The following is a 26,959-nucleotide window of genomic DNA, read 5'->3' on the forward strand; positions in this document are numbered from 1 at the left end:
CCAACAGTACTGCCAAGGCTAGACTCTCTAATTGTGTTTTTATCCACTATTTTGCTGCTTGAGTCTGCCCTCCACCCTTGCTTACATGCCCACCCACCCTGACACATACCTTCTTTGTTCAATTGGGTTTCAGTATCACAGATTCAACAAAATAGTCAAATCGCCAGTCTATTCCATAGGCTCTTTCTGGGCCGAAAGTCATTCTGTCTCCATTCATTCTGTCGGTGTGATTAAGTGCATAGAATGCAACCTTATTCCTGGTGCTTGGGGGCATCTCATTATCAGACTTGCTATCCCTACAGAACCCATGTACGCACTTGCTACCTCTGCAGAACCCATGTTGGCTCCTAGTGAGCACTGCACTCTTTTCAAGCATTCACAAACCATTTGCTGCAAGCATTTAAAAAGTATAAACAGGACTTCCGTGGCAGTCCAGGGGCTAAGACTCTGCACTCCCAATGCAGGGGGCCTGGGTTCAATCCCTGGACAGGGAACTGGATCCTTCGTGCCACGACTAAAAGATCCTGAATGCTACTAAGACCTGGTGCTGCCAAATAAATAAATATATATATAAAAAAAGCATAACCATTTGTACCAGTGTCATGGCTAAGAGAATTAAGTAAGACTCTTAAAACATACATTGGAAGCCACAGGTCCTAATTCCCTGTACACATGTAACACAGAATGTCCTGCTCACTCACTTGTTTGTGGCTAAACAGCACTCTGTACCTAGCGCAGATCTCCCTTTTGGGTCCCATTTCCCTTCAAAGATCCTGGATACCCTGCAGTTCCCATGTTGCTTATCCTTTAGTCCAGGTGGAAAACGACACATTCCTGGAGGGCAGTGGTTGCTCTCTGGAGCAACCTGAATTGCAGCCTTCAGGAATAGCTTACTTATACCTCACTTGCTGAATACTAACTACTGAGGGCCTTCTTCCCAGCATTATTCATTTTTTTCAAACAGCTTTATTGCTCTGTAATTATGGATCATAAAAATTACCCATTTTAAGTACACAGTTCAGTGAATTTTAGTAAATTTATACAGTTGTTCACTCATCGGTACTATTCGATTTTAGACTATTTCTATCAGTTTAAAAAATTTCCTCCCGGCCATCGCAGTCAATCCCATTCCCACCATAGGCAACCACTGATCTGCTTTCTCTAGATCCAGTTTTATATTTTCTAGAGACATCAAAAAATGAATCATACAATAGCATTGAAACATATGCATTACCATATGTAAAATAAATAGCCAGTGGGAGTTCATGTTGATGTATGGCAAAAGCCATCACAATATTGTAAAGTAATTATCCTCTAATTTAAAAAAATGAATCATACAGCATGCAGTCTTCTGTGTCTGGCTTCTTTCACTTGGAATATTGTTTTTGACACTCATCCATGCTGTACCTTGTATCTCTAACCTGTTCTTTTTTATTTCTGACTAGTATTCCATTGCATGAATGTATTATACTAGCTTTGACTCATCCATTTGCCATTAGATAAGACATTTGGATTGCTTCTGGGTTTTAGCTGTTATGAATAATGCCATTTAAACATTCATTTTCAAGTCTTTGGACATGTTTCCATTTCTCTTGAGTTGCTACCTTGGCGTGTACTTGATGGGTTGTATGATAAGAAACTGAGTCATAATAGGAGATATTGGCAGTTGTCCCACACTTGCATACACCATTTCACATTGCCACTAGCAATATGAAAGTCCTAGTTTCTCCACATCCTCACCACCACTTGGTATTGTCAGTCTTCTTTATTTTTTTTTATTGGAATATAATTGCTTTACAATAGTGTGTTAGTTTCTGCAGTACAGAGGAATGAACCACTTGTATGTATACATATATCCCCTCCCTCTTGGACCTCCCCTACCCACCACCCATCCCACCCAGCTAGGCCAACCATCACAGAGCACTGAGGTGAGCGCCCTGTACTATACAACAGGTAGTCTTTTTTGTTTTAGCCATTCTAGTGGGTATATAGTGATTCCAAGTTTATTCTGTTATGTGATTCTTCAGAAGATAAAGATGATAAGGAGATAGCCAATGAGGGTCATAAGAAACAATGAACAAAAAGGATTATAAAAAATCTTTCTCTCAGTACCATCCTGCTTTCTCCTCTTGATTCTGTCCATGGGACTAACAATAAGATCTGCTTTCCTTAGAAATACTTTTTTTTTTCATCTTTAACATCCTTTTTCCTTCTGTACAGGGGGTGAAATATAGTGAACCCCCAATTCTAAAGTGCAGTAATAGCTAGCTAGGCTAAGTAAAATCCATGCAAGCATTTTTTACACCTTAATTTTAGCTAGTTTTAGATAGATTTTTGCCTCCTCCCACACCAAATTCTTTTATCAGAGCAGCTGACGAGAAACAGAATTGACTGGTTTGAATTCATTGCCTCTTTCACTCTTCTAACCTCTGATGGAGGGTATTACATGTCATTAAAGTAGCTGCACAGCAAGAAAGAGGCAGTAAGTGAGAAGAGAAGGAGACCATTTATAATCCAAAAATTGGATAATCAGGACCTCACCTGAGATTGTCTCTTGAGGCTCAACTCGTCTTCAAGCTTCTCTTCAGATATGTATAATCCATATATTTTATATATCTCAGTTTAATTTATAGTAAATGGACATGTATTAATGAATTTTGTTCAATGTAATTTCATTTACAATAATGAGCACATTGGGCATACAATATAATAGACAGTAAGTTTTATGATCTCAAAAACCTAAATAAAATCAGTTGAAAAGTACTTTCAATAACTGGAAATATCCAGGGCTTTCCTGGTAGCTCAATGGTAAAGAATCCACCTGCCAATGCTAGAGACACGGATTCAATCCCTGATCGAATGCCACTCGATCCCATGCCCTGGAGCAACTAAGCCCATGTACCAGAGCTACTGATTCTGTGCTCTAGAGCCCGGGAACCACAACTCCTGAGCCCAAGAGCTTCAACTACTGAAGCTCTGCCTGCCCTAGAGGCTGTGCTCCTCAATAAGAGAAGCCATTGCAATGAGAAGCCCACACACTGCAACTAGAGAATAGCCTCTGCTCTCCACAACTAGAGAAAAGCCTACACAGCAGTGAAGACCCAGCACAGCCAAAATAAAATTATTAAAAAAATAAATATCCTGCATGGTTAACAAAATATAAGCGAAAGTGTGTCCTCTATACTTTTTAAGATGCAGAGCATTTTTAGGTATTAATAATACTGCAAAGAGATTTGAAATTTTCAAATGCTATTAGCCCATCATCACATCTGTAAGAATAACATCAGATGTGGGATATAGCACATAGTTCCCATTTTTTTATAACAAATTTTTCCTTCAGTAGTCTCAACAATTGGGTTATTGAGCAATGCAAACAAAATTTCTTCTATGAAAACACAATTTGCAGTAAACTGTACTCACAAGTAACTTAAAAGGAAATTAGTTAGGAGTTGATTGGTTGGTTGGTTGGTTTGCTTTTTTAAAAAAATCTCCTGGAGCAATGTTTATGTGAAAATATAATCAGAAAATTAGTACTTTCATCAAGAGGTAATTCAGAGAGCTTTACAAATAAACCTAAGATTCTCATTGATTACAAAAGAAGGCTTTCTATCTCCAGAACCCTTAAAACACTCAGAGGCAATTATACCATTAAGGTCTCTCTTTCTATGCAGAGATTATCTCATTGCCTCATAATTAGTATTTCCTGTTTATTGAGAAAGACTCCATTCAGAAAACACACATTTTCCACCCCCCATCCAGCCTCACCTCCCTGTCACACTCCTCTCTCTCTCACTGTCCTTTTCTCTCTCTCTACCTTAGAACCTCTTTTCCTTGCCATAGGTTAACAGTTGTATTTTGGGTTTGGTTTTGTTTTTTAAGTACAGTTGACTTACAGTATTACATTAGTTTCAAGTGTACAACTTTGATATGTTCATGGATTATCCTCTATATTGTGAAAGGGAAAGTGCCTCAGTTATGTCCGACTCTTTGCGACCCCATGGACTGTACAGTCCATGGAATTCTCTAGGCTAGAATACTGGAGTGGGTAGCCTTTCCCTTCTCCAGGGGATCTTCCCAACCCAGAGATCGAACCCAGGTCTCTCGCATTGTGGGTGGATTCTTTACCAGCTGGGCCACAAGGGAAGCCCAAGAACACTGGAGCGGGTAGCCTATCCCTTCTCCCACAGATCTTCCTGACCCAGGAATCAAACTGGGGTCTCCAGTTGCAGGCAAATTCTTTACCAACTGAGTATCAGGGAAGCCCATTTTTCATATAAAGTCATTATAAATTACTGGCTGTATTCCCTGTGCTGTTCATTACATCCTTGTAACATTTATTTTATAGCTAGTAGTTTGTGCCTCTTATTCCCCTTTACCTGTCTTGCCTTGCCCCCTCCCACTTGGCTGCCTTTGGTAACCCCAATGGCACCCCACTCTAGTATTCTTGCTTGGAAAATCCATGGGATGGAGAAGTCTGGTGGGCTGCAGTCCATGGGGTCGCTAAGAGTTGGACATGACTGAGCGACTTCCCTTTCACTTTTCACTTTCATGCATTGGAGAAGGAAATGGCAACCCACTCCAGTGTTCTTGCCTGAAGAATCCCAGGGACAGTGGAGCCTGGTGGGCTGCCGTCTCTGGGGCCTCACAGAGTTGGACACGACTGAAGCGACTTAGCAGCAGCAGCAGTTTGTTCTCTGTATCTGTGAGTCTGTTTCTGTTTTGTTATATTCATTTGTTTGTTTTATTCTTAAGACTCCACATATAAGTGAAAATACGTAATATTTGTCTTTGTCTGCCTAGCTTATTATTTCACTAACCGTAATAGCTTCCAGATTCATTCATATCATTGCTGTCAAATTTTTATTCTTTTTTTTGGCTGAGTAATGTTCCATTGTATGTATATACCACATGTTACCTTCTTTATCCATTTATCTGTTTATGAACACTTAAGTTACTTCCATATCTTGGCTGTTGTAAATAATGCTGCTACAAACATCGGGGTCATATATCTTGTCAAATTAGCGTTTTCATTTTTCTCAGATATATACCCAGAAGTGGAATTGCTGGATCATTTGGTAGTCTGTTTTTAATTTTTTTAAGAACCTCTATGCTGTTTTCCATAGTGGGTGCATCAGTTTACATTCCTACCAACAGTGTCCTAGGATTCTATTCTGTCCACATTCTCACCAACACCTGTTATTTCTTTTATACAATAACCATTTTGACAAGTGTGAGGTGATATTTCATTGTGGTTTGATTTGCATTTCCCTGATGATTAGTGATGTTGAACATCTTTTCATGTGCCTGTAGGCCAGCTGTATGTCTTCTTTGAGGAAATGTCTATTTGGGTTCTGTGCCCATTTTTAAAATCAATCAAGTTGTTTGATGTTTTGATATTGAGTTGTATGAGTTTTTTATATACTTTTTAAATATTCTGAATATTAGCACCCTATCAGACATATGATTTGCAAATGTCTTCTCAAGTTCAGGGAAGTTGCCTTTTTGTTTTGTTGATTGTTTCCTTAACTGTGCAAAAGCATTTAGGTTTGATTAGGTTCCACTTGTTTATTTTTGCTTTTACTTCCCTTGCCCAAGAAAACAGATTCAAAAAAATATTGCTAACACCTATGTCACAGGACTGGAAAATGTCAATTTTCATTCCAATCCCAAAGAAAGGCAATGCCAAAGAATGCTCAAACTACCGCACAATTGCACTCATCTCACATGCTAGTAAAGTAATGCTCAAAATCCTCCAAGCCACGCTTTAGCAATACATGAACCGCAAACTTTCAGATGTTCCAGCTGGTTTTAGAAAAGGCAAAGGAACCAGAGATCAAATTGCCAGCATCCGCTGGATCATGGAAAAAGCAAGAGAGTTCCAGAAAAACATCTATTTCTGCTTTATTGACTATGCCAAAGCCTTTGACTGTGTTGATCACAATAAACTGTGGAAAATTCTGAAAGAGGTGGGAATACCAGACCACCTGACCTGCCTCTTGAGAAACCTATATGCAGGTCAAGAAGCAACACTTAGAACTGGACATGGAACAAGGGACTGGTTCCAAATAGGACAAGGAGTATGTCAAGGCTGTATATTGTCACCCTGCTTATTTAACTTCTATACAGAGTACATCATGAGAAATGCTGGGCTGGAAGAAGCACAAGCTGGAGTCAAGATTGCCAGGAGAAATATCAATAACCTCATATATGCAGATGACACCACCTTTATGGCAGAAAGTGAAGAGGAACTAAAAAGCCTCTTGATGAAAGTGAAAGAGGAGAGTGAAAAAGTTGGCTTAAAGCTCAACATTCAGAAAACGAAGATCATGGCATCCGGTCCCATCACTTTATGGGAAATAGATGGGGAAACAGTGGAAACAGTGTCAGACTTTATTTTTGGGGGCTCCAAAATCACTGCAGATGGTGATTGCAGCCATGAAATTAAAAGATGTTTACTCCTTGGAAGGAAAGTTATGACCAACCTAGATAGCATATTGAAAAGCAGAGATATTACTTTGCCAACAAAGGTCCGTCTAGGAGAAGGCAATGGCACCCCACTCCAGTACTCTTGCCTGGAAAATCCCATGGACAGAGGATCCTGGTAGGCTGCAGTCCATGGGGTCACTAGGAGTCGGACACGACGGAGTGAGTTCACTTTCACTTTTCACTTTCATGTATTGGAGAAGGAGATGGCAACCCACTCCAATGTTCTTGCCTGGAGAATCCCAGAGATGGGGGAGCCTGGTGGGCTGCCGTCTATGGGGTCACACAGAGTTGGACATGACTGAAGCGACTTAGCAGTAGCAGCAGCAGTCAAGGCTATGGTTTTTCCACTGGTCATGTATGGATATGAGAGTTGGACTATAAAGAAAGCTGAGTGCCAAAGAATTGATGCTTTTGAACTGTGGTGATGGAGAAGACTCTTGAGAGTCCCTTGGACTGCAAGGAGATCCAACCAGTCCATCCTAAAGATCAGTCCTGGGTGTTCATTGGAAGGACTGATGCTGAAACTGAAACTCCAATGCTTTGGCCACCTCATGTGAAGAGTTGACTCATTGGGAAAGACCCTGTTGCTGGGAGGGATTGAGGGCAGGAGGAGAAGGGGACGACAGAGGATGAGATGGCTGGATGGCATCACTGACTCGATGGACGTGAGTCTGAATGAACTCCGGGAGTTGGTGATGGACAGGGAGATCTGGCGTGCTGTGATTCATGGTGTCGCAAAGTCGGACACAACTTAGCGACTGAACTGAACTGATGTCAAAAAGTATATTGCCTGTGTTTTCTTCTAGGAATTTTGTGGTTTCAGAACTTACATTTAGATCTTTTTATAAAATAAATCCATTTTGAATTTATTTCTATGTACAGCATAAAATATTCTAATTTCAGTCTTTTAAATCTAGCTATCTAGTTTTCCCAACACCACTTATTAAAGAGACTGTCATTTCCTCATTGTATATTGTTGCCCCCTTTGTAGTAGATTAATTGACCATATGTGCACGGGTTAATTTCTGGGCTCTGTTCTGTTGCATTGATTTTTGTGTCTTTTTTCATGCCGTACCACACTGTTTTGATTACTGCAGCTTTGTAGTGTAGTCTGAAGTCAGGACGTTTGGTACTTCCAACTTTGTTCTTTTTTCTTAAGTTTGTTCTGGCTCTTCAGGATTTTTTGTGGCCCAAACACATTTTAGGATTAGTTCTGTAAAAAAAGAAAAAAAATGTCATGGTGTTTTGATAGAGATTGCATTGAATCTGTAGGTTGCTTTGAATAATATGGACATTTTAACAATATTAATTCTCCCAATTCATGAACACAGGGTATCTTTCCATTTCTTTGCATCATCTCCATTTTCCAACACAGTTGTATTTTGATGGCATCTGTCATACAAACTGTTATTTGCTGATTATTTAATAGCATTTACAATAAAAAGTAATAGCAGAAGGAAAGAAAAATTGGAAAATCTAGTCACAGGTTTTAATTTTTTTAGTTGAAGTGTTAGAGGTATAGGGAAGGAGCTACAGATGGTGGAAGATGAGGGAGCTTACATCACCCTTGGCAAGACTATGTGAGAGAATTTGGTGCTAAAACTCTGAAGGAATAGAAAACTATTGAGAGTAGAAAGGGAAAGAAACAGGATATGACTGTTCCTTTCTTCTCCTCCAGAGGATCTTCCCAACCCAGGGATCGAACCTGGGTCTCCTGCATTGCAGGCAGATTCTTTACTGTCTGAGCCACAGGGAAGTCCTATGTAGACATATATATTTAGGTGGATGGATGATAGGTAGGTAGGTGAGTGGATGGATGGATGGATATGTGGATAATATGCAGGAATACATACATACCCATGTTTTTAAAAATATTTTCCATGTACTGGATTGAGAGCCCTAGAGGACTGAATAATTTTCTTTTTTGTTGCTCTCAAATTTCATAACGTGATTATGTGAAAGATATCCAATAAATGTTTGTCAAATAAGATTATTATTGTTTGCTTAATATCACACTTCAAAAACATTAAAGATCACTTAGCTAGAAGAAGAGGCAAGGCAAGAATAAAAATTTCATGAGTGTCTCCTCCAGAGGTCCTTCCATCCACCACACCATTTCAAACACAGATTATTTCAACCCAAGAAATGAGAGAGAAAATGTCACGGTCAAAACGTAAATGCAAGTTCAAACAAGGATTTCTGGAATTGTGGGAGTTGAAATTGAATGACACACAGGCATGCTTGCCTTGATGCTCTCAAGTGTTGGAAAGTGTTTAGAAATTATTACCAGGGAGGGGGAAAAGCTTTCACATTTAATTGCAATTTTAGTTCTGCAGAAGAGAAAAGAGCGGATAAACTTCCATCTCAGCTTCCATTCTTGGCATTCAGAGCACTTGGAGTTTTTTAGAAGAGGTCCCTCTGAAGGGAGATGAGCTCTCTAGACTTGCATGGGAGCTGCTGTCCTTAGGTGGCAAATGTTTCACAAAGGATAGGGGGGAATAGTCTACTTTCTAAAATGGAATGGGGGTTCCACATGCAGGGTGGAACTGTTTCATCCAAAATATTATTTAAATAAAATTAAAATAAAAACTCCCTTCCTAAATAAAAACCCAGAAATAAGAAAGATGCAGCCCCGTGGCGAAAACTAGGATCGCCTGCACGCCAGCGCTGCCGCCTGTGGAATCACTGGGGGATTCCAGCTGCATGTGCTATTTCATGTCTGTCAGCTAAATCTGAACTCCAAAGTATAACAAATGCAAAATGTGACCCTGAGGAACGTTATGTGGGTTTGTGATTTTCCCTGGAGGGTGCGGTCCAGCAGGCAAAAAACAGATTGAGATTTCATGTGGAACATGGAGACAGACTGTCACTACATGACTCTTCTCCGTGACTCACACGCATTCCTGCAGCTTTCTTTGGTGTTTTCCATATTGTGTCTATGCAAACATGGCAACAAAAATGGAAGTTGAAGGATGATGGCATTTTTTTAAAACACATGGAATATTTGCTGTCCTGAAAAGGAGCACAGACTAAATTTCCAACAGTGAGGAGAGTAGTTAATGAATTATGACATAACTTCTCTAAAACCCAGTGTGGTAATAAGGAGTTACTTTAAATTCCTACCAAGAGTTGTATACTTAGGAAAGTTCTTTAGGCTTAATATTGAGTGAAAAACATTAAAGTGAAAACTGTACTTAGTTATGACCACCACAAAGCATAATCATGGGGACAAAATGAAAGGAAATATAGCTAAACACTAAGAGCCTAGAATAATCTGTCCTCTTGTTTGTTTCTCTGTATTTCCTGTCTCTATAACAGGAAAGCAGTATTGTTCTTATAATCAAAACCTTGTTTAATTTTTAAAAAGCAGATAAAGGAAAAAAGCATATTTAATTTATATCACAGTAAACTTAACATGTTTAATTTATATCACATTAAATTTTTAAAGGAAAAAAAAGTCTGTGTACCCTGACTTCCAATTTGCTGTGACATATATTCTGATGTGAGCTATTCAGTGTGAGGGTAATGTCATGATATTGCCTAGCAGAAATCCCACAGCTAAACCCAAAATGTAAATGACAGTGACATAATATTATAGCATTGTCACTCAGCACAGTTACTCTCCTATTGTTGGAGTGTGCCAGCTGGTTTCTGACGTTTTCCTCTTCAGTCGCTACTGGAGAAGACTCCTGGAGGCAGCCACTGCTCTGATGAATGAAAACCAATATGCAGACCTGTGTTGTTTCAACAACATTCCTTCCCTTCGACCCACATTTCTCATGAGAGTTATAATGAAAACCAAACCAAGCATTCACTTTAACTTTTCACCTGTTGGAACTCAGCAGCTGGAACCACATTCTTATCTTCATGTGTATTATAATTTATTCTTAGTTAATGGTTTGCGTGCGTGCTTACTTGTGTGCTCGGTCATGTCTGACTCTTGTGACCCCATGGACCATAACCCGCCGGACTCCTCCGTCCGTGGGATTCTCCAGGCAAGAATACTGGAGTGGGCAGCCATTCCTTTCTCCAGGAGATCTTCCCGACCCACGGATTGAACCTGGGTCTCCCTCACTGCAGGTGGATTCTTTACCGCCACCAGGAAATCCAGTTAATAGTTTGGTGATATAGTATTTATACCCAGTTTCTCTGAGTTTCCTCTTTGAGTCTGCCAGATAATTTGTGACAGAAACCCACTATTGTTTTTTGAGCTGAGCAGAATTGGCTTAATATCTTCAAGTAACTAAATCCTCAGTATATTACCATTAGTCTACCTTTTACTCCAATAGGGTTTCTTCCTTTTACATGCAGTTAACTTTTCACCAGGAGAAGGCAATGGCAACCCACTCCAGTACTCTTGCCTGGGAAATCCCATGGACGGAGGGGCCTGGTGGGCTGCAGTCCCTGGGGTTGCTAAGAGTCGGACACAACTGAGCAACTTCACTTTCACTTTTCACTTTCATGCATTGGAGAAGGAAATGGCAACCCACTCCAGTGTTCTTGCCTGGAGAATCCCAGGGATGGGGGAGCCTGGTGGGCTGCCATGTATGGGGTTGCACAGAGTCGAACACGACTGAAGCGACTTAGCAGCAGCAGCAACTTTTCACCCAAGCAGTGAAGAAATCCATATAGAACTCTGTACTAACACAGTAATCGTTGCTCTGACTCTTTGAAAACTGAAGGTTTCAGGCTGACTGGTTGTGAGTTAAGGTGCCTAGGGTGGCACAATTTTACTATCTCCCTATCTGCTTATAATGACAATCACTGAAGGCAAACCCAACTGCCTTTGGACTTGACTTTTCCATAATAACTGTCTTTCTTTAGAATAGTCTCTCTGTTATTGTCTTGCCAATTGGATTTCTTATTGTCAGCTTTGGAGTTTTAAAGCCAAATGTCTGCCTTCCCTACCTGTCTAATATTAGCCAACTTGGATTGAATCTTGGGTCAATGAGGACTTCTTGTCCTTTGGTATATACACATTTTACAAGGAATTCTGTAAGATATGTGCCTGAGCACTCTCGATCTGAAGCTTTAACCCTGCTACGAGCCTTGTCCAAAATTGAAGCTGTATTATTTTAATGTTCTCAGATGATCAAGACCCAGTATAAATGTTTTGAACATGATAACTCAAAGAAAAAAAAAAAGCACCAGCTTAAGAACCATTATAATGTTAACCAGTAGTATGTGTGTGTGCTGAGTCATGTCCAACTCTGCAACCCTATGGACTAAAGCCCATCAGGCTCCTCAGTCCATGGAATTCTCCAGGCAAGAAATACAGGCATGGGTTGCCATTTCCTACTCAGGGGATCTTCCTGACCCAGGGATTGAACCCACATTTCCTGTGTCTCCTGCAGTGGTAAGTGGATTCTTTACCACTGAGCCACCTGGGAAGCCCAAACAATAGTATAACTAAGGCCAAACACTGTAGAGGTTGACAGCAACAAGAAGAGCCTGCGGTGAGTGGTAAAGAGCAGGTTCATAATCAGATGCATATTCCAGCCACGCTATCCATTAGCAGTGAGACACTTGACAAATAACAGTATTTCTAAATCTCAGGTTTGGCGTCTCTAAAATGGGAATGATACTGTTATTGTAAGAATTCAAGGAGATATTTACACATATAAATGCACCTGGCACAGTTGCTGGCACAACTGGAACATAGCAGATGTTCAGTAAATGTGATCATCAGTATCTCCTATAACATGTGATCATTTCTAATAAGGAAGGGGAGTTACCCAGGCATTGTTGACACAAATCACATTCTGTGTTAACTAGTTCATTCTAGCTGCCTATATGTCTGTCTCCCTTTTGGGGGTAGTTCTCTGGCGGAGCCAGCAACAGAGCTCCAGTGTGGAGGAGGACCTCAGTTTACCTCCTGTTGGAGATTAAATGGTGGGATGGAAGAATAGGATACTTTCCTTTAGATTAGCTCTGGTACTAAACTAATAGCTAGAAACCAGACCCATTCCTACCAGAGCATGTCGCTTCCATGCAGACTTTTCTGAGGTTAACCACATCTCTTCCTGCAAGGCATCACCGTATTCGTTTGACGTGATTAACTTTATGAAAGTGACCAAGTCCGTGTTTCGGCGGGTCAGATTTCCATGTATCCTTAGAGACTGTTAGCGGAAATGAGCACCCTGTGAAGGCTGCATCTTGTATGTTCAGGGCACTGTGCTGATTGTTTTCAGTTTCACTCTATCTTTCCAACGGCACTTGAGACAGGGCATTAACCTCCTCATTTTATAGGCAAGAAAACTGGAAACAGAAATGCCCAAAATTGAGTTGTCAGTGAGTAAATCAAAAGCAGCAATGGAGGTTACACCCACTCAGTTTTACCACAGTTGTTATTTAGTGTCAGTTATTTGTCAAAATAATTTGGAATGTTTTTATTGCTTTAAGAACATTTCTTAGCAGGATTCAGGGGTCTGTGATAGCACCATCACCATCAGGTTCAATTCCCTCCTGAGAGAAAGGCAGAGAGGATTTTGTGGGAGAAATTTATATTTAATAGAAGTTTTAGCCAAGTAGTTGAGAATAAGAATAAAAGGGAATGAGAAAATGTAGTGGTTTTTAGACTTGCAAATACACTTGAAAAGGTTAATGTTGTATTTTTCAGAAATGGAGGCTTTCTTTGATCTTGATGTTTAAAAAACAAGGAACAATGCAAGGGCATTTCTCTGGATTGTATGAACAGTATTGTCTGCAAGTAATCAGCCCTGGGACTGCATTTATTTAGCATATTTATAAATCATCAGAAAGAAGGAGTATATGGTGAAATTCCAGAGTTGCAAAAACTACTAAGTTCCTCCAGGTAGTGAAATGCCAAGCTGGCTAATATGAATATAGAAAGATAACACAATCTTACATGAATGGGCAGAAGGATGGCAGATGGGCTTCTGCATGGACAACTGTAAGATAAGGAATGTAGGCGCAATCATTCAAACCATCCTTCCAAATTAAAGGGCTTTCAACTATCAGCTCTGACCGAATTAAGAGGTTTTACAGTCAGTGTATATTTTTGTGCCTCGTTATTCCTACTGCAGCTGTACGGCCAGCCAAAAATCAAGAGTGCTTAGAAAAGGCATTTTTAAAGGGGCATTAAAAGCAGGAAATGGTATCCTGCTTAAATGCAATGCCTAAGTTTACCTATACCTGGATTATTATGAGTAATTTGTTCAGCAGACCTGAAGCAGTTGAAATAGGAGAGGAGACAGTACAGAGAGAGTGGACTAAAGGGACTGCTTTGTGAAAAGAGAGCTGCTTTATGAAAACAACCTGCCAAGATGAGGATTTATCAGTCTGGGGGAGATGGTTTATAAAATCAGAGGGAGGTGTTGCATGTAGACAGACCTTGATTAACATTCACCATCCCCACCCTCGACAGACATGGGTCAGAGAGTGAGTATAAAAAGAAATTGAACAAACTTATGGTTAACAAAGGGGAAATGCAGTGGGAGAGGGATAAATTAGGAGGTTGGGATTAACATATGCACATTACTATGTATAAAATGGATAACCAACAAGGACTTCCTGTAAAGCACGTGCTCGTGTGTGCTCAGTCGAATCTGACTTTTTGCGACCCCATAGACTGTAGTGCACCAAGCTCCTCTGCCTATGGAATTTTCCAGGCAAGAAATACTGGAATGGGTTGCCATTTCCTACTCTGGGGAGCTTCCCAACCCAGGGATTAAACCTACATCTCCTGCTCTCCTGCGTTGGTAGGCAGATTCTTTACCTCTGCGCCACCTGGGAAGCTCTTACTTACTGTGTATAGCATATGCACAGTATTTACACTCAGTTGTGTCCAACCCATTGATTATACAATCTATGGAATTCTCCAGGCCAGAATACTGGAGTGGGTAGCCTTTCCCTTCTCCAGGGGATCTTCCCAACCTAGGGATAGAACCCAGGTCTCCCTCATTGCAGGTGGATTCTTTTACCAGCTGAGCCACAAGGGAAGCCCAAGAATACTGGAGTGGATAGCCTATCCCTTCTCCAGCAGATCTTCCTGACCCAGGAATCGAACTGGGGTCTCATGCATTGCAGGTGGATTCTTTACCAAGGGAACGCAATACAATATTCTGTAATAGCCTGTATGGGGAAAGAATTTGAAGAATAATGGATATATGTATAACTGAATCACTTTGCTGAACACTTGAAATTAACACAACATTATAAATCAACTATATTCCAATATAAATAAAAAATTTTTAAATATTTTAAAATTTAATTTAAAAGTAGAAAGAATAGAAGATCATGCTAACTTAAAATCAATTTAGGCAGAGAGGCCAATAGGCTAACTGACAAATAGAGTAGCACAGAATGAGTGCCAGAGAAATACCCGCCTCCACCCTGTAAAATTTGAAGAGAATTTTTTTAAAAATTATTTTCACAATGGGTCATATACTTTTGGAACTAGTTATCCAACAAGAATTGTTCTATTCTAGTACTGTATGTGTGTAGGAAAGAGGTGAACATATTCTTATGAATGGTTTATAATTTGTTGTTTTTAAAAAGTCAGTGATATTTGGAGATATGCCCAAACTTTGCTGTTTGCCTTAGAGTAAAACAAGTTTTGGAGTTAGGCAAACCATATTAAAATCCCAGAGCCACCATATATTGGCTCTTTGGTAGGCTACTTCACCACTCTGAACCTCAGTCTCCTCTTCTGTAAATCAAGGAGAGCACCTTCCCATTAGGAACGTTGTGATGAAGGAAGGAGAGTAATGTGTAGGGCTCTGGGGAGGGCTGGGGACTGAGGCTGTCTGCAAGGCTTGGTTTCCTATGTCATCTCTTTTGTACTTTGCCTTTTGCAGTATGCTGTCAGACTCAAAAGTCCCATCCTGGGATACCCTGGTCAGCAGTACTTGACTCTATTCCTACTTTGTACTTTTATCTGCCTTAATATTCATTCTTCCATATTCATTGAGCTTCCGTTATTTCAAACATTGTTGGGGAAATAATGATGATAAAGACATACCTGCTGTCTGAACACTTACCTGGGCGGATGTTTTTCTGAGAGCTTCCCTGGTAGCTCAGCTGGTAAAGAAATCTGCCTGCAATGCGGGAGACCTTGGTATGATTCCTGGGTCAGGAAGACCCCCTGGAGAAGGGATAGGCTACCCACTCTAGTATTCTTGGGCTTCCCTGGTGGCTCAGATGGTAAAGAATCCACCTGCAATGCAGATTTGATCCTTGGGTGGGGAAGATCCCCTGGAGGAGGGCATGGAAACCCACTCCAATATTCTTGCCTGTAGAATTCCCATGGACAGAAGAGCCTGGAGAGCTACAGTCCATGGGGTCGCAAACAGTCGGACATGACTGAGCAACTAAGCACAGGCAAGGCTGTCTTACCTGGGTGAGTGTTAGTGTCAATTGTTCAGTCATGTCTGACTCTTTGCAACCCCATGGACTGGACTGTAGTCCTCCAGGCTTTTCTGTCCATGGGAATTCTCCAGGCAAGAATACTGGAGTGCATAGCCGTTCCCTTCTCCAGGGAATCTTCCTGACCCAGGGGTTGGACCCAGGTCTCCTGCATTGCAGGCAAATCCTTTACTTCCTGAGCCACCAGAGAAGCACCTTGTGGGGAGGGCTACACAAACACCAACCCTGCAAATAAAGTTATTTCAGAGAATGCTATGAAGAGGTTCACAGGGTGGAGCATGATGGGGCTGAGGGCTCGATTCTTTTAGCAAGGAGGTGGGACGGGCCTTGGTGAGGAGACCACACTGAAGTAGCGTCCAAATGAATGAGAAAGCATCATTTAAAAATTGCAGGAGAGGCGGTGGGTCGGGGTGCCGGGGGAGCATTCTAGGAAGATGGAGAAACGAGTAGAGACCCCAAGGCCAGAATGAGTATGACTGTTCAAGGAACAGAGAAGGCCAGAGGGAGAGAGGCAGGGACCAGAGAGAGACAGAGCAGCCAGCCCCGTTGGGCCTCAAGGCCGGGTCAAGACTCGGGTTTTGCTCTAAGAGCCGTAGGAAGCTAGTGGAGGGATGAGACCTGACTCAGACTTGGAGAGGTCTTGTGGCTGCTGGGTGGCGAGCTGAACCCGCGGGCAGCCTGCCTGATAGAAGCCCTGCCCCTGCTCCTCCTCTGCCTCACTGCCCCAGTCCTCTCTCTGTGGCCTCGCGGGGACACACGGATCTCACGCCACATCTCTCCCGGTGCAGGGGTAATTTTGCACAAATCCCTCCCCTCCTACATCTTATAGGACAAGTAAAAATCATTTTTCTCAAGTGAAGTATTTAATCCAAATATATATGTCGTTTCAGGTTTTAAAAATCAATTTGATTGGCCACAGGAAACGTATCTTAGCATCTCTGGGAGACAGGCTGCACGACGACCCACCACAGAAGCCCCCTCGGTCCATCACCCTCAGGGTAAGTACCCCGCGTGCTTGTTCCGTCCTCCACTCATATCCTCAAAAACTGTGTTGTGCAGTAAGATAGGAATGACTGAAGCAGTGGGTCAGAAAGTACAGGCTGTTTTCCAGGTAGCTTACCTTATCTGTATAAAAAGCTTTCTCGCCTTTGATAGCATTTTCTAAGACAAGGTTTGTTTTTCTTGATTGGTTAAATGTGTGTTTTTGAGATTTAGATAAATATCTGAAAAACCATCACCTTTAAAAAACCTCTCTGCTGCCCCCCATCCCACACTCCCCTCAACACAGAGAGGAAATGAATTTTCTGTCAAACTCCTCAAACCCACAGAAAGAAAATCGATGAGGACCAGAGTTAAGTTAAAGATCGATTTAAAATTATCCTTCGGGTCTTCTGTTTTTTAAGAAATGAATTGTTCGGTTTTTACCCACTTCAAAAATTAAGAATAGAGAATCTAGGACTTCCGTAAACTATTTCAGCTATATTTTAGAATTAAGGGGTAGAAAAACTAGAGAGAAACCATAGGAGGAAGAGAGAAATAAAGTGAAAGGGAAGGAAGGCAAGAAAGAGCAGAGGGAAAGAGACAAAGAGAGAGAAGATTCCAGGGAGAATGGTCCCAGGAAGGAGTAACCAGCAGTCTCTGGTGTTTATGAGGCCCATTGGAACTTTTCAAAAATTCACCATAAAGCTGGGGTCTCCATGACCAGTTGGAGAGTTCCAACTCTGTTCTCTTTATTGAGCCCTGTACTTGCTTGCTTCTGATTCCTTTTCTGCAAGTGTCAGAAAGGGTGGTGATAATAAATGAACACAAAGGTGGCACTTGGATGTAACTGCCAGCAATGAAATGCCACTGAATGTTTCTTATCAGCGGACTTCAGCAAACAGCATAACTACTGTCAGGATAGCAGAGGATCAGGCAGGAGAGGAGCTGTTAAGATTTTGAGGCTGATTCCATTTTAAAGGAGAAGAAAATACACAAAGACTTCAGGAAAAGCGAGCAAATTGGCTCCAGGAGGGAGCCATGAGGAAAATTGATGTCTAGGGGAATTGGGATATATGGGTTGTTTGGAAGCTGGTTGAGTAGTGACAATATATTAAAAAAAAAAAAAAGGACCTATTTTTCTCCCTCAATAGAAGGAGCCTCAGATAAACTGGGGGGAAATGAGCTGGAAAGGGATTACTGTTTTGCCTTCGTTTTGCTGAATGAAGAGGAAAAAGATACAGGCACCCTCAGTGTAACCATCCTAAATGACCCTTCAGAGGAGTATTCCCTGCTGCGTCCCCTGCTGTCTCTCCTTCCTCTTCTGAACCTCTCCCTCTGGCTCTCTGGAAGAGACTTGAGGAAACAGCAAATAAATCAAAAGAGGTTCCCAAGAAAAAAATGCAGGACCTTATTAATCCATCAGAGGCAGTCTGGAATGTCTTGGGGAGAAGTAGCTGGAGAACCAGCACGATCCAGTCCTCCTCTCAGACACCGGAGCCCAGCTCTCTGCCGCCCTTTATCTTCCTTCTCAGCCAGTTTCCCCCAGTTGTCTTTGCCATCAAAGCCTGTCCTCATGCGTTGCTCTGGACTCCGTGCAGGTGGCATGCCATTTCCATATCGTGTCCCCTCCCCAGCCTGATTGCCAGGCTGCTCTTTGATGGAAGATCAGGACCCATGAGGTCCTATTTTAGCTGTTTCGTCGTGGAACCTACTGTAATGAAGCCGTTGTGTTCACATGGAGACACAGTTCCCTCCCTTGTAGATACGTGTGACAGTGTGGGGGGTGCCTAGCATTTGTGTGCCTCTCTCCCGAGATCATCCGTGATGGAGGCTTAAGAAAACAGAGCCTGGCTCTCTATACTGTAAACCTTCGACCTGAAAGGCTTAAGGGGGGACATGCTGATCGTGCCATTAATAAAATGGTAGAATGTCATCGATTCTTCAACAGTTGATTTAAAAATGACTCCCCAGCCCCGCGGTGTGTGTTGTCAGTATTTCACAATTTTGAAACCAGAGGTCAGCCACAAGAACATGGTATTTATTTCATGATGTATTTCCATTCAGGAACCCAGTGGTAATCACACTCCTCCTCAGTTGTCTCCATCACTTAGCCAAAGCACTTACACCACTGGTGGATCCCTAGACGTTCCTCACATTATCATGCAGGGCGATGCAAGGAGGAGAAGAAATGAAAACTACTTTGATGATATTCCCCGATCAAAACTGGAGAGGCAGATGGCCCAGGTAAGGTGTTCAGAGCCTCTCTGATGTTTTTGCCTTTCTCCCAGATCAAGTAATGCATTCCGATTTTGAACGGTCACTTACAATGGATGCATATTGTACCCAGCCTAACTGGAATTTTCCCATTTTATGTCATGACTTTTATTCCCTGCTCAGTTGAGCTAGATTGAAACAGACCTTTCTGGGAATGGAATGTAGACACAAATCATTGTTATCCAGTTCTTGACTGAAGATATTATGCCTGGTCTCTTTGCACCCAGAAAGTCTTTGCTCAAAAGGGAATAATGCTGTGTAAGAATCAAATCACAATGAAAAGTCATAAAGGTCTAGATTACAGAGTTAAATTGGTTGGATGACAGGGGGAAAGTCACGGGGGCGGGGGTCAGTAGGGCTAACTCCAAGTGATGCTGTTAATTTCCTGCCAAGTTTACAATGTGTATCGACTTGTACAATGGGGACTAGTTGCAGCCATCTCATATTGCCACCTTGAGTAGCTGAAAATGATGCTGCTGCCTGACCCAAATACCTGAAGAGAGAGATCTGTCCTCTTCAGATCTCCTCATGTTTTGGGTATGGATGTCTGGGTCTCTCCTGTCCCCAGGTCACTGCTCAAAAATTCAAGTCAGCCATAGCCAAATAATGGCGCTGACGCTAAAGCACTTTCCGATGGCAGCTTGTTCTGCAGGGTCACCCCGAGATTCAAAGCTGTGGATCTGTTGACAACTATTGGCAGAATCAACTCTTTTCATCCTCATTCTAGGTTCAGACTGATGTGTTAAGAGACTTCTCTCTGCCTCGCACACCTAAGATGAGAATCTTGAGGTGAAAATTTGACTGTAATTGCTTTGCCTTGGTTGTTAAATACTTTTCTCATCTGTTTGGTGAGATTCTGTTTTTTTTTAAAGCCTTTGGTAAACAGTCAATGCTGCAGCTCGTGAAAGAGAAATGTGAAAAGAATGCTCTAGAAGCCGTGGCTATTCTGCCTACAAATGCCCTGGAGAGAAGGGGTCTGAGATATTGTGTCTCCTTTCAGCTTGCTCAGTATTGAATTGGTTTCAGGGTTCTTTGTGCAGAGAATAGCAGTGTTGGGATTATGGAGAATCTTTTATTGCAGAGAGGTGGAAAACGTAGGAGAGACAAGAAAAGAATAATCTTCCCTCTCTCTCTTGTTCAGTGTTGTCTTTTAATCCTTATTACTGTTTTCACTGATTATTTTTTTAAATAACATATCTAAAACTTTTTCCCCCCCAAAATGTTCATGTATTTTCTGCTATTTGTTAGTATTTGTGGATCGCATATGTGGGTGAATTTCTCTAATGACAGCAGAGACATTTGTTTTAACCTTGAACCATGTAGTCTTTATGTATGAATACAAACTGGATCTTTCCTGAACCCTTACCTACCCTGCTGGATAAGGGAGGATCGTTCATTAACGAGAATTAGCCATTATTGACCGTGCCAAATTCAGCAACAGAATCACCTGGCTGAACTGCTCATGCAATTTATGAAATTTCTCCACATAGTGCAGTTTTTTTTCAAAGAGGAAATTAATTACTCTTCTGCCTGAGCATGAACCCTCAGAGGTAATCTAGCAATTGCTCCCTTATGGTCTTTATGAGATTCACAAGCTAGGGGAAGTATTACTTTTTTGAAGAGTCGAGATCTTTTTCTTGTCGTTCCAATCAGAATGCATCCCTTTCAGGAATTGTCTTGCCCTTGAGAAAATTGAATGAACTTCTATCTGGCCAGGTGAGAAAGGCACAAATGCAGAAAGAGAAGTGAGGTAAGCAGCAGATGAGATGTGAGCTGGAGAGGGTCTGTGTATAAGTGCTTATTTCCCTCCCGCCCCGCCCCCACCCTGGTGCTGTTCCCTGTGTTCAAATGACTGATGGAGACCTGGGCCTCCATCAGCAGCCAGGAGCTTATTAGAAGCTTTCTAAAATCCCACTGCTCAATATAGTGCTTTTGCTGCAGAGTAAATAGGAGATGGCACTACAGGAATCCGATCAATAAGAAGAAGAGATTTTGGGATCTCAACTCTTTATGTTGTGTTAATTGCAGTTTTTTATTTGTCTTGAGACTCTTTCCCAGTCTAGAAATGCTAGAAATCATGGGGAAATGAATGGATACCTTTTAAAAATAGCGCCATTTCAAAGCTTTAACCTGTCAAAATATGAAATACTCGGTAATTTTGTTGTTGAGTGGTTTTATTTATGTGACTGTTCCACCATTCAGCCACTCAGTTAATGTTTTTTCTTATTTTTCTGCTTCTGGTTGTTTGCTGTAATGATTTTTGAAATCCATTTGCTTTTTTAAAAATATATAATCCATCATACTCTCTCTAGACCAAGTCTTCCCCAAAGTTATGCCCTTAGCCAGTGTAAAGTTGAATTCAACTCTTCTTCCTAAAGACTTGAATTAGCAATTAAAATTCCTGTAGGAAAGCAGCTGGTTACACCTGCTTCCTACTGGGAGCTCAGTCCCTCCCCCCGCCACCCCTTATCCCCCCCCACCCTGAAATCCTTTCCCAAGGGATTTCTCCTGAGGGGCTTACTGAGGTTGGTTAATGCATGCCTAGCCAGACTTGTTTCCCACTAAAAGGCAGAAGTCCACCTTCAGGCTTTCTTACTTCCTAACAGAAAGGATAATTCAGGTAAAAGAAAACCGCCGGGACAAATCCTTGTTCACAGACACACCTCTGCTGCTTCAGGTTTAGCCGAGCCCCCAGCAGAGTGATTTGGAATTCTAGCCATAGGCCAGGAACCTGAAGCTCTTAGTGGCTACCGTAATTATAGGAACCTAACTTTGTTAAGGTTTGCCCAGCAGATGTGTTTCCACATCTTTAACTTAGTAAACTCCTGCCTAAGGTTAAATTGAGTTAAATTTAATGTCCATTCTACCTGTAAAATTTGTTAGCATATATTTTTCAAATGTTAACACAGTGTTTAGTTACTTATTTTCAATTGAAACTGTTTAAAATATCTTTCTTGAAGAATTTTAAATAGCATGGCTACTGTTTGCTTTTATTCTGACATAAGCAATGTTGTGGCATCAAATTGTCTTACACAAATATGGGAGAAACAAAATCAAGTTAAGTACTATTAGGATTTTTGAAACCATGAAATGTAGTGATGTCAGCACGTTTAAACAGTGGGTTTCCCATCATGCTGGAAACACTGGATTCATTAGCTCAGAAGTTCTGAAAGGCTTCCCTATTTCCACACCCCTAATAGATAAATGTTACATTCACATTTGTATAATATTACCTTAATATGTATAGAGCTTGCTTTTCAATTTCCAAAGTGCTTTCACATCTGTTCTCTCATTTTAGCACAAACAAGGTGTCCTACACAACTATTTATGTGTGTGTAGCACGTTGCAGATCAGCTTTTAAGTCCAAGTTCTGTGGAGATAAGATAGTTAAGTGAAAAATATGAAAAATAATAACAGAAAGAAGAAAAATATTTCCAGTATTTAGGACCTAATCAACAATATTTAGAAATTTTCTTGAGTGATACTTAGGATAAGTCAAAATGTTCTTGAAATGAATAATAAATAAGAGTAATGGAATTAATAAAATTTAGGGACCACATGCTCCAAAGTTATGAAAAAGAAAAAAGAATTTCCCAATGTGACACTTATAGCCATTTATTTATAACCAAATTCTTATGGGAAAATGAAATAATCCTTCTATTTTCACAAAATAAAAAAGACTCGTGAGCAGTAAGAGAAAACCCACACTAAAGAAGTTCTTATGTTTTGATTGCTGTCATCTAAATAGAAATATCAATATTGCCTGAGGCAGTTACCTTACCCGATGTACACAAACCTTAGAAGCAGACTTATCCACATTTCAAAGACTGGGAAACTGAGAAATTATGTGACTTGGTCTGGGTAGCACAACCAGAAAGAGACAAATCAGAACTTGCCTGAGGTGATATGTTAGGCACTAGAAAGGCTTTGTCTCCATTGCTTCTAAATCATAGAAAGTTCATTCAGTTGAATGTCTAATATATTTTGATCCAAACAGTATTACTTAATATGTATGACTAGATCAATTACTTCCTTTTTTAATTAAATCTTCTTTAAAGTCTTTATTGAATTTCTTACAATATTATTTCTGTTTATGTTTTGGGTTCTTGGCCACGAGGCATTAGGCATGTGGGATCTTAGCTCCTTGACCAGAGATCACAAATCTGCAAACCCTGCCTTGGAAGGCAAAGTCTTAACCACTGGACCACGGGGGCGCTACCTCAATTACTTCTTTATTTGAAAGCACTTTACATATTATGTTAGTTCTACAAATGTTTGTTCTTTTGATACTGTTAGAGGAAGAGAAATGGAAACTGGGCCGCATAGAAGCCCTGCCGTGGCCCCACCCATACCTGAGACTCCACGTGCAGTATCTTATTTAAACCTCACCACAGCCCCTCCTATACTCAAGGAGCCCACATGAGTGAGTGCTTTGCCTTACAGCTGCTGCATGGCAGAACCCAAACACAAGCCGTCTGCCTGACCATGTCCTATTCTTCTATGCCCCTAGTGGGCTACTTCTATTTTTAAATGATATGGAATATCTTTATAACACTTCAATAAATACCAGTTTCCCATATGCTATGTCAGATCCTCTATCCGTAGAATTCTCCAGGCAAGAATACTGAAGTGGATAGCCATTCCCTTGTCCAGGGGATCTTCCCAGCCCAGGGACCAAACCCAGGTCTCCTGCATTGGAGGCAAATTCTTCACTGTCTGAGCCACCAGGGAAGCCCATACGTACATAGAGACAGTGAACAGAGCAAGGATAATATCACTGGTGGTTAGTGGAAACTTACGGAATCAGCTCATGGTTCTCACCATAAAACTTAATTTTTAAAATTTTATTTTATTGCAGAATAGTTGAATCACAATATTGTGTTAGTTCCAGGTGTACATGGACATCACCACATGGTCAATACTGAAATCAGATTGATTATATTCTTTGCAGTCAAAGATGAAGAAGCTCTATACAGTCAGCAGAAACAAGATCGGGAGCTGACTTTGGCTCAGATCATGAACTCCTTATTGCCAAATTCAGACTTAAATTGAAGAAAGTAGGGGAAACCATTAGACCATTCAGGTATGACCTACGTCAAATCCCTTATGATTATACAGTGGAAGTGACAAATAGATTCAAGGGACTAGATCTGATAGTCAGAGTGCCTGAAGAACTATGGACGGAGGTTCGTGACATTGTACAGGAGGTTTGTGACATTGATCAAGACCATCCCCAAGAAAAAGAAATGCAAAAAGGCAAAATAGTTGTCTGAGGAGGCCTTACAAATAGCTGAGAAAAGAAGAGAAACTAAAGGCAAAGGAGAGAAGGAAAGATATACCCATTTGAATGCAGAATTCCAAAGAATAGCAAGGAGAGATAAGAAAGCCTTCCTCAGTGATCAATGCAAAGAAATAGAGGAAAACAATAGAGTGGGAAAGACTAGAGATCTCTTCAAGACAATTAGAGATAACAAGGGAACATTTAATACAAATATGGGCACAATAAAGGACAGAAACAAAATGGACCTAAAAGAAACAGAAGATATTAAGAAGTGGTGGCAAGAATACACAGAAGAACTATACAAAAAAAGATCTTCATGACCCAGATAACCATAATGGTGTGATCACTCACCTAGAGCCAGACATCCTGGAATGTGAAGTCAAGTGGGCCTTAGGAAGCATCACTATGAACAAAGCTAGTGGAGGTGATGGAATTCCAGTCGAGCTATTTCAAAACTTAAAAGATGATGCTTTTCAAGTGCTGCATTCAGTATACCAGCAAATTTGGAAAACTCAGCAGTGGCCACAGGACTGGAAAAGGCCAGTTTTCATTCCAATCCCAAAGAAGGGCAATGCCAAAGAATGCTCAAACTACCGCACACTTGCACTCATTTCACACACTAGCAAAGTAATGCTCAAAATCCTCCAAGCCAGGCTTCGACAGTACGTGAACCATGAACTTCCAGACGTTCAAGCTGGATTTAGAAAAGGCAGAGGAACCAGAGATCAAATTGCCAACATCCATTGGATGTTAGAAAAAGCAAGAGAGTTCCAGAGAAACTCTACTTCTGTTTTATTGACTGTTCCAAACAAAGCCTTTGACTGTATGGATCACAGCAAACTGTGGAAAATTCTTAATGAGATGAGAATACCAAACCACCTTACCTGCTTCTTGAGAAATCTGTATGCAGGTCAAGAAGCAACAGTTAGAACCGGACATGGAACAACAGACTGGTTCCAAATAGGAAAAGGAGTACGTCAAGGCTGTATATTGTCACCCTGCTTATTTAACTTATATGCAGAGTACATCATGAGAAACACCAGGCTGGATGAAGCACACGTTGGAATCAAGATTGCCAGGAGAAATATCAATAACCTCAGATATGCAGATGACACCACCCTATGGCAGAAAGTGAAGAACTAAAGAGCCTCTTGATGAAAGTGAAAGAAGAGAGTGAAAATGTTGGCTTAAAGCTCAACATTCAGAAAACTAAGGTCATGGCATCTGGCCCCAGCACTTCATGGCAAATAGATGGGGAAAGAATGGAAACAGTGAGAGACTTTTTCTTAGGCTCCAAAATCACTGCAGATGGTGACTGCAGCCATGAAATTAAAAGACATTTGCACTACATTGATTCTTCCAATCCATGAACATGGTATATTTCTCCATCTGTTAGTGTCCTCTTTGATTTCTTTCACCAGTGTTTTATAGTTTTCTATATATAGGTCTTTAGATTCTTTAGGTAGATATATTCCTAAGTATTTTATTCTTTCCGTTGCAATGGTGAATGGAATTGTTTCCTTAATTTCTCTTTCTGTTTTCTCATTATTAGTGTATAGGAATGCAAATGATTTCTGTGTGTTGATTTTATATCCATGGATTGGAAGAATCAATGTAGTGAAAATGAGTATACTACCCAAAGCAATCTATAGATTCAATGCAATCCCTATCAAGCTACCAACAGCATTCTTCACAGAGCTAGAACAAATAATTTCACAATTTGTATGGAAAAACAAAAAACCTCGAATAGCCAAAGCGATCTTGATAAAGAAGAATGGAACTGGAGGAATCAACCTACCTGACTTCAGGCTGTACTACAAAGCCACAGTTATCAAGACAGTATGGTACTGGCACAAAGGCAGAAATATAGATCAATGGAACAAAATAGAAAGCCCAGAGATAAATCCACGCACATATGGACACCTTATCTTCGACAAAGGAGGCAAGAATATACAATGGATTAAAGACAATCTCTTTAACAAGTGGTGCTGGGAACTCTGGTCAACCACTTGTAAAAGAATGAAACTAGAACACTTTCTAACACCATACACAAAAATAAACTCAAAATGGATTAAAGATCTAAACGTAAGACCAGAAACTATAAAACTCCTAGAGGAGAACATAGGCAAAACACTCTCTGACATACATCACAGCAGGATCCTCTATGACCCACCTCCCAGAATATTGGAAATAAAAGCAAAAATAAACAAATGGGACCTAATTAACCTTAAAAGCTTCTGCACATCAAAGGAAACTATTAGCAAGGTGAAAAGACAGCCTTCAGAATGGGAGAAGATAATAGCAAATGAAGCAACTGACAAACAACTAATCTCGAGGATATACAAGCAACTCCTACAGCTCAACTCCAGAAAAATAAATGACCCAATCAAAAAATGGGCCAAAGAACTAAATAGACATTTCTCCAAAGAAGACATACAGATGGCTAACAAACACATGAAAAGATGCTCAACATCACTCATTATCAGAGAAATGCAAATCAAAACCACTATGAGGTACCATTTCACACCAGTCAGAATGGCTGCGATCCAA

The 26,959-nt window shown here is 40.8% G+C and overlaps 1 protein-coding gene across 16 annotated transcripts in view; it reads left to right on the forward strand.

The window, feature by feature from the left end:
- The window catches only part of ANKS1B (ankyrin repeat and sterile alpha motif domain containing 1B), a 1,161,043-nt gene that overhangs the window by 1,043,680 nt on the left and 90,404 nt on the right, over positions 1-26,959 (forward strand). For 8 of the 16 annotated variants that reach the window (XM_055576264.1, XM_055576282.1, XM_055576254.1 and 5 more), the window contains 2 exons: positions 16,764-16,871; positions 18,919-19,098. The exons of 3 other annotated variants lie outside the window; for them this stretch is intronic. In XM_055576264.1, coding sequence (XP_055432239.1) covers positions 16,764-16,871; positions 18,919-19,098 — 288 coding nt within the window. The remainder of the gene's footprint in view (positions 1-16,763; positions 16,872-18,918; positions 19,099-26,959) is intronic. 5 more of the 16 variants (XM_055576326.1, XM_055576334.1, XM_055576343.1 and 2 more) reach the window with 1 other exon arrangement.

The sequence above is a fragment of the Bubalus kerabau genome, chromosome 1 (assembly GCF_029407905.1).
Source record: "Bubalus kerabau isolate K-KA32 ecotype Philippines breed swamp buffalo chromosome 1, PCC_UOA_SB_1v2, whole genome shotgun sequence".
NCBI lineage: Eukaryota > Metazoa > Chordata > Mammalia > Artiodactyla > Bovidae > Bubalus > Bubalus kerabau.